The 14,286-nt window shown below is 52.0% G+C and overlaps 4 protein-coding genes across 4 annotated transcripts; 2 read left to right on the forward strand and 2 right to left on the reverse strand.

Moving 5' to 3' along the window:
• Positions 1-104: 104 nt before the first annotated feature.
• Positions 105-2,578, forward strand: ATG20 (Autophagy- protein 20; the record flags this gene model as incomplete). Its single annotated transcript, XM_018272420.2, has 5 exons — positions 105-342; positions 444-712; positions 759-1,025; positions 1,076-2,236; positions 2,345-2,578. The coding sequence occupies 5 exons, from the start codon at positions 105-107 to the stop codon at positions 2,438-2,440; spliced, it is 2,031 nt and encodes a 676-aa protein (XP_018133298.1). The 3' UTR covers positions 2,441-2,578.
• On the reverse strand, positions 2,225-3,688 carry VE01_02917 (uncharacterized protein). The gene has a single exon (XM_018272421.2). It carries the CDS (start codon positions 3,637-3,639, stop codon positions 2,818-2,820), a length of 822 nt encoding a protein of 273 aa, XP_018133297.1. The 5' UTR covers positions 3,640-3,688; the 3' UTR covers positions 2,225-2,817.
• SLC1 (1-acylglycerol-3-phosphate O-acyltransferase) lies at positions 3,556-5,315 on the forward strand. Its single transcript, XM_018272422.2, has 2 exons — positions 3,556-4,771; positions 4,825-5,315. Exons 1-2 carry the CDS (start codon positions 4,054-4,056, stop codon positions 5,031-5,033), a joined length of 927 nt encoding a protein of 308 aa, XP_018133294.1. The 5' UTR covers positions 3,556-4,053; the 3' UTR covers positions 5,034-5,315.
• Positions 5,316-6,033: 718 nt separating this feature from the next.
• Positions 6,034-10,299, reverse strand: VE01_02919 (uncharacterized protein). Its single transcript, XM_018272423.2, has 3 exons — positions 9,732-10,299; positions 7,483-9,581; positions 6,034-7,430 (listed from the first exon to the last, which is right to left on the reverse strand). The coding sequence occupies exons 2-3, from the start codon at positions 9,424-9,426 to the stop codon at positions 7,107-7,109; spliced, it is 2,268 nt and encodes a 755-aa protein (XP_018133293.1). The 5' UTR covers positions 9,427-9,581; positions 9,732-10,299; the 3' UTR covers positions 6,034-7,106.
• Between the last annotated feature and the right edge of the window lie 3,987 nt (positions 10,300-14,286).

Consider the following 14,286-nt stretch of genomic DNA (forward strand, 5'->3'; position numbering starts at 1 on the left):
ATCGCTGATCCACTCTAACTGGCTGGGTCCCTGTTCCTAGCGGATTATCGTTAGCCCGACCATAGCTCCGCCCGCCCACCAAGCGTCGTCATAAGCCGTGGACGATGGACAGCAAGGTTGGAAGGAACATACAGCGCCATCAAACAACGAACAGCGACCACAGCACATATTGCGTTTACAGCGGCACTGAGTCATTGTTAAACGATACCCGCCTCACGCTCAGTGTCTTAGAGGGTGCTTGCATGATGTGGAACGACGAAGACAACAATCCGTATGGGACGAGCTTTGAGCGGCGAGACTCTGGGACGTCATCCTCTGCAAACCAGAGCACAGCGGAGCAAGGTGAGTTCTTTCAGTCCTTCATTATATCATTCATTACAGGACTATGTACTCTGTATTTCTTGGAGACTACGACGATAGCGATACTGATTGGCGTGTTGTAGCCCATAGCACCTCCGATTCAGCCGCGCCAGATGCCTTTGCCGACCCCCCGGACTTCGCCCAATCGGCAGGCTTTGTGAATGAAAGTGATAGCGAGGAAGGTTATGCCTCTGAAGCGTTGGGGAATTCACGACCGGGGCCAAAACCGGGTGGTTATGACAGCCGCGTGGAGCAGCTCCTATACGAGAACCCCAACCTACCCATCCTGATCACGGAAGCTGGGAAAGGCGCGGACGGCACGAAGTATATTGCATATACCATCAGGACAGGCGTTAGTATTTTGTTCACGCATTGAGACTTCTTGCTGACAGACACAGGATTTGGAAGTTCGCAGGCGATACTCTGAATTCGCATCTCTGAGAGATGCGCTCGCTAGGCTGCACCCGACTCTAATAATCCCGCCAATTCCAGAGAAGCATACAATGGCAGACTATGCTGCAAACCCCACGAAGGCGAAGCAGGACCAGCAAATGATCGATTACCGGAAGCGGATGCTGGCAGTGTTTCTGAACCGCTGTCGTCGCATGGAAGACGTCCGCAATGATGGAGTTTGGTGGAGGTTTTTGGATCCTAATTCGAGCTGGGTTCGTATATTTTCCACTATTGAGGGCTATGGAATGCTGATTATTTGCAGAGCGAAGTTCTCCACACTCACCCCATTGCATCAATTCCAAAATCTACTCTGAATGCGCCACCACTCGACACCGCAAATCCCACCCCCGCTCATGCCTACCTGCCACGACCACCTGCATCTGCGAAACTCAAGGCTGCCGGATATTATAATACTAATTCCCAGGGAATGCTCAGCCAGCCATCGGACTTCAATTCTAGCCCATCTGCTGCGGCGCACTCTACGCCAGGTCCGCAAGTATTCGGCCGATTCCCTCCTGACACAAAGAACATGAGCGAGCAAGATCTAGATGGCTACTTTGTGAACTTTGAGGCTTCTTCGAAAGAACTAGAGCTCCTTCTAATGGGTTCGATGGAGAAAGTAAACAAAAGGACACTGACGCATCTCGGCCAATTGTCTTCTGATTTTGCAGAACTAGGCGCCAGACTTAACGCTTTGTCATTACCAGAACCGTCCGCGTCTCTTTCGGCGGCGATCGAACGAGTTGGTCGGGCGGTGGACGATTCGTACTTGGCCACGGAAGAGCTTGTCAACTCAGTAGGCGCTACCTTTGCCGAGCCCATGCGCGAGTCGGCGCAATTCGCAGGTGTCGTCCGCACTGTCCTCAAATACAGGGTAATGAAGCGAGTCCAGCAAGAAATGGTGATTGACGAGCTCGCCAAGAAACGTGCAACTTTAGACTCGCTCGAACGCAGCGAGGCGGAAGCACAGCGCATCGAGCAGTATCTGAGCAACGGCGGGCGCTCAGAGGGTCTACGCCGTTCTACTTCATCGGGCCGGGACGCTCCAAGTAGGAGAGACGCCCACTCTGAAGAAACAGAAAGCATCGACTCCGACTTCCCACCTACCCATGATGGCACCGCGCCCAGTGCACAGCAAGGCATACCACAAGACCACAACGCCTTGTCTCACAAGAAGAGCAGCAGCGGGAACTTTATCACCAACAAGATCTTTGGGCGGATCAGTCATGCTGTCCATGGGCTTGCGGACGTGGACCCGGAGAAATCGCGGCGCGACAACATCGGGAAGACCCGTGAGGCCATTGGACACCTCGAGCAGGGACAGGTGGCTGTCGCAAAGGACGTCACGGATGCGAGTGCAGGTGTGCTTAAGGATCTGAGGAGGTTCCAGGATGAGAAGGAGGATGATTTGAGGAGGTATATGGTAAGTGTTTGGATTTTCAATGTCTATTCTGCCCCGCGATTACTATGTGCCGGTCTATTTCTATATACTGTGTCCCTATACCAAATATCTTGCTAACTCCTCTACCAGCTCGCGTACGCCAAGTCGCAGATCGAATGGGCAAAGAAGAACAAGGAGACGTGGGAGGATGCGAAGGTTGAGATCCTCAAGATTGACGAGTCGTGACAAGATTGGGATATGTGGTGATGGTTCTTTGAGAGCCAGGTAATATGTGACGTGTTGCAGAACACGTTGCGTTTGGGTGATCCTCATATTAATATGGGGTTGTCGTAGGCGTTTGAAGTCGAGCGCTGAATCAAAACATACATCTAAACCGTATCCGTCATTGCTTCCATTGGCTGGAAATCGCATGTGCTGAATTTGCTGGTGAGGCTGCTGTATAACGCCAAAAGTTCCCAGTTTCGCCAATGCCGATTCTCGTCATTATTTTTCACGGGGCAGTACTATCATGCACAAGCCCCCCGCTTTGCTCTATTGCAGCGCGGTGTGACAATTAACCCACCATCTTATCCAAAACAGTAATCAGTCCATGTGGCCGAGGCTCAAGAAGACTTCCTGCCCTCCAAGGTCCTCACTGCCTCTCCTAGCCACCAGGCATGGATTCTAGCATCGCCCGTTAGCTCCGGGTGGAAGCTAGTACCAAACACATTCCCCTGTCTCACAGCTACTATATCGCCCGCTTCATTGTTGGTCGCGCTATCTTGACCTTTGACAGCTGCGGTGCGGCCTTGCACTGTACCCAGGATCTCCACTGGCTGCTGCTTGATCGAAGGGTCAATTCCTTCAGCAACATCCTTCGATGGCGCAATAACAGTCTCTGGCTTCTGTGCCTCGTCCTCCTGTGCGCCATCAGATGCCTTCAGCAGAGTCTCAACAATCGGCGCTCTGATGAAGATCGCGCGGAACGGGTCCGCCTTGCCACCCTCAGCGCCCAGGAATTTGAGATCCAGATCCGCCTGGAAGGACTCCGTCTGTCTCCCAAAATGGTTGCGGTTGACACGCACGTCCAGACCGCCAATTAGCTCCTGTCCGCCGGCCTTTGTGCGGTTGGCCGACTCGGCGAGCAGGATAAGCCCCGCACATGTGCCCCACGTCGGCTTGCGCTGGACTTTGACGAAGTCGCGGAGGGGTTCGAGGAGGTTGCAGCGCTCGGCTATGAGAGAGATGGTGGTGGATTCGCCGCCGGGGATGACGAGAGCGTCACAGCTTGCGAGTTGGGCGGCGGTGCGGACTTCGAGGAAGGTGAACTGGGTGGCGGGGTGAAATTGGGCTGCTGAGCGCAGGAGTTGGGTGTGTTCGTTAAAGGCGCCTTGGAGGGCGAGGACGCCGACCGTGAAGGCGTTTGAAGTGCCGAGGGAACCCATTATTAGAGGTAAGTGAGGTTAATAGTATCAATTGTTGAGAGTTGATGCGTTGAAAGATCGAAGATTTTTGACTCATGGTAAATAAGCTTTATGGGGGATCGGCCGTGGGGGGTCGGATAATCGTTTCTCCTCGGCGTTCCTATCCCGTTGACACTAAATTGTTGCCAAATGCAGGGTTCCGCAGTACGTACCAATCAGAGGGTCACATGAAAGGTCGCACCTGCACCGGCGTAATGACCAAGTCCCACCAAAATGCTGGAAATCTTGAAAACGGTGACGACCTCAAAGAACCCCACGTCCCGCTTTCTCTCTTCTCCATATGCTTCTCTGTCTTGCGTCCCGGGAGGGTTATCAACAATAACGACAAGAACTCACTCTTGCACCCCGACAGCGACATAGAAACTACCGCCCATCATGCACGCCATACTCGTCTGGATCTTGTATCCCTTCCTCTTCACCGCCGCCCTCGCCATGTTCTTCTTCGGCCTGTCTCTGGTGCTCCCCCAGGCTGGCTTCGTAGCGCGCATCCTCGTGTCATATCTTGCCCTCGTTGCGTGCGCCATATACGGTGTCACAGTCTCTCTCATCGCCCGGCCGTTCGGGCTCCAGCACTCTGCCCAATACGCCACCGGACGGGCCTTCGAGTTCGTGATGAAATACGGGGCCGGCATAAACGTTATCATTGAGGACCCCGAGAACTACTTGAACACCGTTCGCCCCGCTGTCTTCATCGGTCCTCACCAGACCGAGCTCGACATCCTCATGCTCGGCGCCGTCTTCCCGACCCACTGCTCCGTGACTGCCAAGGCCAGCTTGAAGCGTATTCCTGTCCTAGGCTGGTTTATGGCCCTGTCCGGGACGGTTTTCATTGACCGTGGCAACTCGAAGAGTGCCAGAGGCGCGATGCAAGGCGCTGCGGACGAGATGAAGCGCAAGAGCCAGAGTGTGTGGATGTTCCCTGAGGGTACCAGGAGTTACGCCGAGGAGCCAGGGCTGCTGCCTTTCAAGAAGGGCGCCTTCCACTTGGCTGTACAGGCCGGAGTACCGATCGTACCGGTTGTCGTCGCCAACTACTCCGATGTGCTGTTTGTGAAGAAGTACCGGTTCAACGGTGGCAACCTACGCGTGAAGGGTAAGACATACCTCCACTTCCGCTGGGGAGAATTTATACTGACTTTTCCACAGTGCTCAAGCCTATTGAGACGAAGAACCTCACATCCGAGGATGTCGACGAGCTGGTTATCAACACCCGCAACACCATGATCACGACAATGGCTGAGTTGACCGCCAAACAACGCGGAAAGCCAGTCCATATCGACCCAAAACTCGGACTATCAAATGTGGGCGTTGTGAAAGCGAGCGGTGTTGAGGCGACAACGTCGGCTCTGCCATGATAGACATTATGATTCATGTTTAACTATACAATGACGAATTATTAAGAGGGTTGGCGCAAGCATACGTCGGGACGCCAATACCTGGGGTCGGGATACAGTGGGAAGGGGGATGAGGTGGTAAAGGGGTTAGATGGCCGGAAACATAGACCATGGGAGGCGATGGGGAATGTGGCTGGGACTACCATAGAGGTGCATCATGACAATGATACCCGAGCAGGTTGAGGCGAGCGGAGTATAGGTTAGATCACAGTTTATTAAAATCAAGTACTTATTCACCAACCAGCCGCGACTATAGTTTCCAAGGCCCTTTTAGGCCCGCCGGTTGTCCAGTTATGGGAAACGTGATATTGAGACTTGTTATTAGGATTATTTCTAACCTCCTCCAAGGCGTTCTGGGGGGTTCCACAACCGTTCATACGCCCTCAACTCCTGTTCTGAGGACAGACACCGACGCCGCATATTGGAACTATTCGCACTTGTCACTTGCGAAGTTTACGGAGGAGCGCTATTGAACAAACAAACGTTAGGACCCGAGTAGATGTAAAACCCTACACCATTGCTTTCCTGTTCTTGCCGTCATCTCGTTCTTACCATCACCTTATTCCTCCTGTCATCTCATTCCTGCCATCATCTCATTCCTCCCGCCATCGTTTTCTCACAGTCATCTGTTCCTACTACACAACCTCAAGCGTACCAAACCTTATCCCGCCAGCCTGATCACCCGGATTTCGACATCCCATCCCCATACTGTTTCGCACTTCTTTGCAGAAAAGCCTGTCTTATGCTCGCCGAATTAGTCCTTCGCACCTCCTTTTGTAGTAAGGAGAGGGAAGATCTGTAGCGGAGATTGTGCAAGTTGTGCCCACCAAATCCCGTCCTCTGGCTACAAAGTTGACCAGGAGCAAGATGGAAAGACAAGACTATGAGACAGTAGACAGCAGAGAGTATACACATCACATAACATCACATTACATCACAGAAGAACCCAAGACACAAAGATATTGAACGAATCCATTCGATTCAAGTCCAAAAAAGTTGGACGATTTGGTAGCACTGATCAGCCCGTAGCATCATCAAGCATCCCACAACGCCTAATTACCCAGTCCAAACATACATACAACCACCTCCAACCCCCTTCATTGTAACCCTTCCACCCCGGCGCCCCGTTCGGGGCGTCCTGTAGTCGTTACTTATTCACAGTCCCCCGCAATTTTCATTACCCCCAGCCAGTCTGCCAAACATCCCCCTAGCACACCACACCAGCCAACTGAGCCGAGAGAGTCCCCCTCCCACCCTGTGCAACAAAAAACAACCGTTACAAGCCATGCTTTTAGGATCCCAAAACAAAATCAGTGAAAGAAGCGCTTCCTCCCAAGTATCCATGCCCGAGCACACAGCACAAATAAAAACGCCCGTGATAAAAACGCCGCTGCAAAAAGAGCAGAAAAAGCAAAAATTCCCCCTTTCTCAAAAAATAATGCCCGAGAAACCGACGATTTCCCGCCGCCCATAAAAACCATGATGCCAAATCTGTTGCGCACTTTGGAAAAGACCGCTAGCGCCTCGCTCAAGATGTGATTTGTGAGCAACCCAAACAAGAAAAATTGGAGAGAAAAAGAACATTAAAAAAGCAAGTTTCATGCTATGCCGATATGCCGGTTGGTGTGCCGGTGATGTGAAGGGTGAGTAAAGATTTCAAAATCCGCACGAATTCCATTTTCGGGTCCAGGACGAAACCCGTTCTGCTGCTGTCGCATGTGGTGGAGGAGAGTACGGGATGTTGGTTCAAAAGACATGCAAGAAGCGCGCAAGTGCATCAAAAGTAGGAAGTGCGTCTCCCATACGAAATGCCTGTCGTAGCCCGTGAATGAGTTGCGGGTTTGTTTGTGGGACACGAGTCCCGAGTTTACTGTTTCGTTGTTCCAGAAAAGAACGGCGTCGAGGTACCATCAGTGAAGAGGTCCCTCGAATTCGGATCATCGAACGTAGATAGCACGCTGGTACCGGCGGTTGCAACTGCCCGGGGTCATTTGCAATTGGCCAGTCCAATTTCACACCGTCTTCGTTGATCGATCATCCTCGGATTGCTGTCGGTGTATGAGCTTCGTTGAACACAGAGGCGCTGTGAGCGTCATAAGGATACATCCGAGACGTACTCGTGACAAAACCAGTCATAGGAGCTGGAGAAACAGAGCGTTGAATGGTCCCAGATCCGCTCCTACTCGCCATAGCAGGCCGCTGCACCATTTGCATCATGAGAGGCGAACTATTGTCTGGGGAAGAAGTCTCGGAGTCGACCACGTAGCCAGTGTTGCTATCATTGTTTCCATCATACTGGGCAGGACGCGAATTTAAAGTCCCATCCTTCAATGGCGGAGAGTTCTTCGCAGATCCAAACTAGAACAGTCAGCGTCTAAATTCCTTCCTGGTCGCGCCGAATGGTACGTACAAAGCAATACTTGTCGAGGAGTTCGTTGTAGGATTGGGATGCCAATGGAGGCTGCTCAGCCCCATTAAGTCTGAGAGAGCTAGATCCGGTGTGGTGGCCTAGAGGAGCCCCAACGGGCCGGGATGATGCCAGCTCAGCGGTCGACTTGGTAACAGGGGATGCGAGAGGCTTCAGAGGCTGCCTATGCTGCGTTGGCTTTCGACGAATTTCAGGTCGGTCACCTCTATTGGCAGCCTTGATAGCAGCTGATATGGACACGCCAAAATCATAGCGGTTGGAGAATGCCTGGCCACTTGGGCTTGGAGCCTTCTTCGCTAGACTATTGGTGCTCAGAGTGACCTCAGACCGCACCCCCTTTAACCTTCCATTCCCGGCTCCAAAGTTGCTGGACTGTGTTGAATAGGGGAATCGGTACTTCGTAGCAGGGTTATCAAATCCATCTGCAAAATCATCCTCGAAGGTAGTTGGAGTTCGTCGACTCGACGGTCTATTGCCACTTCTGGGAAGACCGGTAGTTTGTCGGGAAGATGAGCCTTGGGTAACCTTCTTGCCGTTCATCGGCTTCATCTTCTTCCTGAAGTCAACTTGGAAGTTGGTATTGTTGTTGTTGTCCCAATATTCCACGCCGTTGACGCAGTACTTGACGCAGAAGAACATTGTCTTTGCTTCCAAGTTGGCCAGGTCGGCGAGCTTAATTGTGAAGTTGAACCGATCATACCCGTCATTCTGGAGTTTCCGACGCACGTCGTTGGTGTATTCTGCGAGGACTTCGGAGGTTGTCTTCCAGTAGTCGAGAGTGAAACGAGCGACGACGGACTTGTTGAATGCTAGGTTGGCAACAGCAACTGAACCGATCAGCATCTTGTTATCACTCGACAGGTAGAACCTTTCCACGCGGACAGGGAGCTGTAATCTATCGTATGTCTCTGCGGGGAAATTGGCCAGCGTGATCTCCCACTCGAATGGAAGACGGTCTTGGCCCTCCTCGTCACTAAACGGAAACTCGGAGTCGCTGGCGTAAGATTCAACAGGTGACGATCCAGCACTGACGGCAAGAGGTCGGTCAACCTGTAGGAAATGGCGGATGTGTTCGAGGTGAGAATCGAAATGAACGGCTTTGGAGAACGTCGGTGTGCCGGGCATGCTAGAAGGCCTCCGTCTTGATGATGGTCGAAGTGCGGGGCGAACGAGCTCACCAGACTTCTTGCGAACCATTGGAGGTTTCAGAGACAGGCTGCCTTCGCTATCGTCGGTGTCATCATCGTCAGTCTCGGTGATGGGTGTCTCGGCCTGCTGCTGGTGCCTCATCTCGTTGAGGTATAGAGAGGTGTCTGTGTTAGAGCGGGAGTGGGAGATCTTGATAGCCGATTGTGAGAGCTTCTGCCCAGGATTCCCATTTGTAACTTCCAAGTTGTCTGGCTGTGGCCGCACGATGAGACTCAAAGATTTCCCTGCATGCTTGGCCTCTGTATCGTCATCACTTGGTGAGCTGGCTCGGTGTTGCGCAAGGTTCCTGATCGCAGCCTGGAGTTCGGAAAGCTTCTCGATCTGCCTTCCTCTCGGCTTTTCCGACTCCTCATCATCACTCGAGTTCTGTGCAGACTCGGGCGGGGACAGTATAACCCCAGATGGCAACTTAGACTCGTCAGTCACTGGAGGCGGAGACTTGCGGAGGTTGAGGTTATGTTGCAAGCTGTTCCTCTCTCGGTCAGTCATAGGAAGTGCAGTGTCGGCGCCGTCGTTGGTTACGAATGAAGCTGACTTGACTGAGGGTGTCCTGCGGTGACGGGTCAGGTATGATGCCGATCGCGGTAATTCCGGTCTTTGGGAGACTGGTGATGAAGGAACCGGCTGGCCCGGTAAACATGAACCTCTCCGGCTGGTTGCGGGAGAAGACGGGCCAGAGGACGCGGGGGAACGCTGGCTGGGGGGTGTGTAAGGCATTCGTACGGCTGATATGGGCAATATCAAAAGGGCGAAGGGGGGGTTATAGGAAGATGTTGATTCTAATCGACGAGGTTTGTCGAGAAGATTGTCTAATTCGTAACAAGCATGGGGGGTTTATGTTCGAATATATATAGGACCTCGAGTCGTTGAACCTAGAGAAAAGAAGCACTTCGCGTCAGCCAAGAAGTGCCATTATAGGGAAGAATATATTTGAGGGGCAACGGGGGAACAAGGCGAGGAAATGAAAGGATGATAAATGTGTTATGCGCGCGAGGTGAGAGGTATGTGGCGAGGATACTTACGACGAGTCCCAAATTTATCGCTCGACGGCGAGTTGTTTGCTGCGTAAGAGAGAGAGAAGGAAGGTTCGACCGGAGAAGTTTTAAACACGGCGTATTCCAGCTACGTGCAAACTTCCGGCGAGGAAAGAGCGAGGGGCGGCGATGCCGGAGAGTCGTGGGTGTTCCAGAGACTCGGTGTTGACGCGGGCAAAGACACAACCTGGGGAAAGGTTTCAAATGAACTTTTATAGGACCAGTTTTATTGTCTTGCCTGGCCCTCCAGAGAGCGTGGGGAAGACTCTTAATAGAAGCGTTGGTGGGAATTGATTGGAGGCGATAGTGTCTCAGCGGCGATGACGTCTACTCGTGAATAACCTCGCTTGACCTCTTTTTCTGGAACACTGAATGACAAGAGAAGTCAGATGAAAGAATCAGATGAGGAATAAAATATTTCAACGTGGGAGGCTGGCGATGGCCTAGATAATAAGTATGGCCAGAAGAAGAGGAGGAGGAGGAGGAGGAAGAGGAGGGGAAGTTGAGGAGGAGGAGAAGAGGGTAGGTAATTATTGGAGAGCAAGCATAGTTTTGGTAGTAGAGTAGAGTATTCCTGTTAAGGTGGGAGGAGGTACATTACTCTGCTCTGGGGGTAGTGGAAGGGAGAGGCGAGATAGGCGGGTCAACAGGATTTGCAGGGGGGGAGGTTACCAACCATGAACAACCATGAACAACTACCATTGACCACTAAGTGCATCGCTAGGCCGAGCTATGGGAGTTGAGTGGAGAAACCGATTTAGTGACATCCTCGACCCTTGTGTGATACGCCACTTCAAGGTACCGTCTAGATTCTCCCCCATGGCCCCCCCCGGGCCCCCCATGGCGCCCACCCAAATGTCTGGAATACCTCACTTTGGCCTCGTATTGTGTGCGGTTTCGTTGTATTTTGTTGTGTATTTTGTTGTGCATTTATTGTGCATTTTTATATTGTGTACTGCTATATTGCGATATTGACATATTGTCATATTAGCATATCGACATGATACTGTAGGGTATAATATAAATTGTTGTACTCGAGTACGCATCGCTACATCTGTACGTCTCTGAATCGATCCTTCTTGTCACTCTACTCCACCACCGGCGTCTTCCTTTTACATATCTACAAGCACACATTAAACCTCAATAATAGATAAACAAAAGACCTCAAAACAATATAATTATGCATATATTTTGTCTATTTTGTACACAGACCGTACTATCTACTGTGCTCAGAGCACAGACACAGGCACAAAGCACAAGTGACAAAGACTCTCCCGTCTTGTGTTTTGTACGTACGCGTACATCACCGACATCATCCTGACTCTCCACCAACACTTGTCCCTGGGCTATTGTGATATAGCCCGCCCACCAAAGAAATGATATGGTACAGTATGCTGCTAGAAACTTCCCCATGGGCTATGCTGTGCCCTGGTGTGCTCCCCCATACTCCCCATACTCTCCATAATCTGACCTGTTTCTGTGCTCCCCTAGGCCTCTGACCTCGACAATAGTGGGCTCATTATGCGCTCGAGGTGGACACAACAGTGGGCTCTCGGTGGAAACGCAGTGGAGTTGGAGCTGCCAACTTTGATTTTGTCGCCACAAACATCAGTGAATCTGAATCTGCCCACAAATACTCCAGATACTACTACATAATTCGGAGTAATGTATGAACTCTAACCGTCGCCGTGGTTGTTGAGTGGCTATGGATGGTTTATGGGCTATTTCATATGCATCCGATGACTACTACTATTGGTACTCGATCCAAACGCCGGACGACTGTTCGCGTTGTTCACACGGCAGGATGTCACGTCGAAATCGTCCCGGCTTTCCTTCCTCTACAAGGCGCACTCTGATTATGGCGTCACAGTGCTCCGGATCGATGTTTCAACACTTTTTCATTCGGCGTGCTCGCTGATCAGAAAGCACACGCACGTCCCTGCGGTGCAACCATTACCACGCAAAGGGTGCCGGTCATTCTATCCTCATCCTCGAATTCCTGTCCCCTTTACCAAATCACTTACCTTATTGGGAATCCATCATATCCGATCGCCTCGCCGACGTCGCAGAAACATACATAATCGAACTGATAACGAATTCGCCACACAGCTCTGATTTTTTTTTCTCTGCTCAGTGCCGTCATTCCAGGGTATGATTGGCCCCAACACCCAGGCCAGAAATTCCTTGCATGGGCCAGTACGTGGATCCGCTGGTGCACGCTCGCCAAAATTCCCTGGGCGAACATGCCGTTGGCCCACATTGATATGCTAGTCGCACGCCGCCTTGAGTGGATCCTTGTCCGTCCTCTTCTCTGGCTCGGTGGCACCAATTGTGGCTTTTTTTGTCAAAGAGCCTGGAGGGGACAGGTCAGTGATATCGAGTAGGGAAGAGATTGGGAATGTCACCTTTCTCACAGTTTCCAAAAGAAAAGTCACGTAATCGGTGATCACCAGGGAGGTCGCAAAGTGTCACCGTCACCGCTACTGTTACCTCTAGTCATGTATAACAGAGACATTCGATATGGACACCGCCACGTCTCTCTCTCTCTTATCACGGACTTAAACACCCAAACACCCCCCAAATGATAAGGCGACTGACTGACCCCGTCCATCCCGGGCAACTCCATCACACACAGTGGCCACAATGGCGACCTTTGAGCTCCTCAGCACACCAAAAATAATGGAGACTATGGTGCGAGGTGGAGCAAACATTGTCTTAGGGCCACGGCAGCATTCCTGTGGCTACATTCAACTGTATCCACAGCATCTTAAGCTGAGGGGCTCTCCAAAGATCGAAATCATTGCCTCTTCTCATCAAATTCCCCCTCGCTGAGGAAGCAGAAGGCAGAAAGCTCGAAGTAGGCGTATCGCCGATCCACCCGGCTTACCTACTTGGTCTGACGCCGGCGAGCGGGACGGGCGGAGCACACCCATACTTTGAGCTCCTCTCTCTCTTATTGTGCTGCAATTAGTATAGTACTGTAATTACCCTGCCATGGCATTTAGCATCTGTTATTCACTCGGCGCCTCTTTTGAAAATTGCATGGATCGAAATCGATTCTGATCGTAGTCCCAGCGCTTTTGTTACGTTCCCTCGTATCTTCATTTATTTTGCAGTTGATTATATTGCACTACTGTACCTTATCTGAAAGTTTTTTCGGCTGTCGCGGAGCTAGACGACGGGTCCAGGGCGAGGCCAGGCTCTAGGGCGCCGATCTTGCCACTGGCTGTGGCAGGGCTCTATCACTTTATTGGCCTCTTCCGCGGAGTGCCGTTACCATTGGTAGGTACAGCCACTGCGCTCGGCCTGTTTGTGTTTTTTCTCTTCCCAAGTACAAACACTATCGTCTAACGAACTCGCAACACGCCGGCGACAATACTTGGCTTGGAGATAACGATCAAAAGTTTGGCCCTTGTTTCGCTATGATATTATTACCAGGCAGGCAACTCAATACAGATAAAGCCTCGAGTCAGGTGGTTTAGCCATCCGATATTCACCTGCAATGCTGACTCCCCCCTTCTCCGTCCATCCTGATACCTTTGCGCACGCAAATGGTATCCAAAGCACCAAAACCCCACTCACCAGCCAATCATATGCCCACACCCCCCCAACACCCCCCCATCCCCGCAGCCTCGTCGCGCGGGATGTCTCAGGAAACGGCCATGCTTTCGCTGGGGAGGGGGGCAGCCACAGCATTTGCATCGGCCATCAAATCAGCAACAAACAGGATTTCCTGCCCTACGCCCACATTGCGGTGAGCATAAAGGAGGGGTATATGTGCATAACCCATGCAATGCAGCACCCAGCGAACAGGTTACTCGCCAATGCGGGCTGGTCAATTTACAGTAGGTGTGCGCCACGACGCAGCCCATAGATGCGCCACGCCATGCAGCTGCGTCCTTCTGGTCTATGGCTGTGGTTATCTCGTGGCTTTTTGCGCTGGGATGGGGGGAGGGGTTGAGACATGAGGTCTTGGCGCGTGGCTTCGAGTTTGTTGCTGCTGCGACGGGTGCGCGAACTGAGATAAGGCCGTTTGCGGGCGCGGGGTTTCCTTGGAACGAAAGTACTACTACGAAGTAAGGAGGTGGAGAAAGACGAGTGCCAATCACAGCTGACTTCCTCTACTTCCCCCTCAGTTTCAATCGAGTTTCTGGTACTGTAGTGTACGGTAGCTACAGCAGTCCGAACTTTGGATCATTGTCTCCCAGCACCCGCGTCGTGGAAGGTCATTTGAATCAGAGGCGGCACGCTTCTGCATCATGTCGCGATCCCCATCGTATTTCGCATGCTTTACATCCGCGCATCCCTCTCTCGCCCATGCCGATCATTGCCGCACAAGGGTTGGCTATTAATATTCTCCAGACCCACACTACGAGACCCAACCCCCGACCGAACTCGCAGCAACGTACGATCCGTGTCCCGTCAGCCTCAGGTTCTGGCCGCCCTTGGCGGAGAACCTAAGCATGGTTCTAGTTGGCAGGGGAAGCGGCCGTCTCGTCGTTTCCAGCCTCGCCGAGGAGCAGGGCTTGGTAAATTTTGTGCG

This window comes from Pseudogymnoascus verrucosus (assembly GCF_001662655.1).
Source record: "Pseudogymnoascus verrucosus strain UAMH 10579 unplaced genomic scaffold scaffold_7, whole genome shotgun sequence".
Classification (NCBI taxonomy): domain Eukaryota; kingdom Fungi; phylum Ascomycota; class Leotiomycetes; order Thelebolales; family Thelebolaceae; genus Pseudogymnoascus; species Pseudogymnoascus verrucosus.

Excerpts from the sequence above, each read along its gene's own strand:
- VE01_02917 (XM_018272421.2), bottom strand. The coding sequence starts at position 3,639 with ATGGGTTCCCTCGGCACTTCAAACGCCTTCACGGTCGGCGTCCTCGCC.
- SLC1 (XM_018272422.2), top strand. The coding sequence starts at position 4,054 with ATGCACGCCATACTCGTCTGGATCTTGTATCCCTTCCTCTTCACCGCC. Across the intron at positions 4,772-4,824 it reads TGGCAACCTACGCGTGAAGG|TGCTCAAGCCTATTGAGACG; the intron begins GTAAGACATACC and ends ACTTTTCCACAG.
- VE01_02919 (XM_018272423.2), bottom strand. The coding sequence starts at position 9,426 with ATGCCTTACACACCCCCCAGCCAGCGTTCCCCCGCGTCCTCTGGCCCG. Across the intron at positions 7,431-7,482 it reads TCCTCGACAAGTATTGCTTT|TTTGGATCTGCGAAGAACTC; the intron begins GTACGTACCATT and ends TGACTGTTCTAG.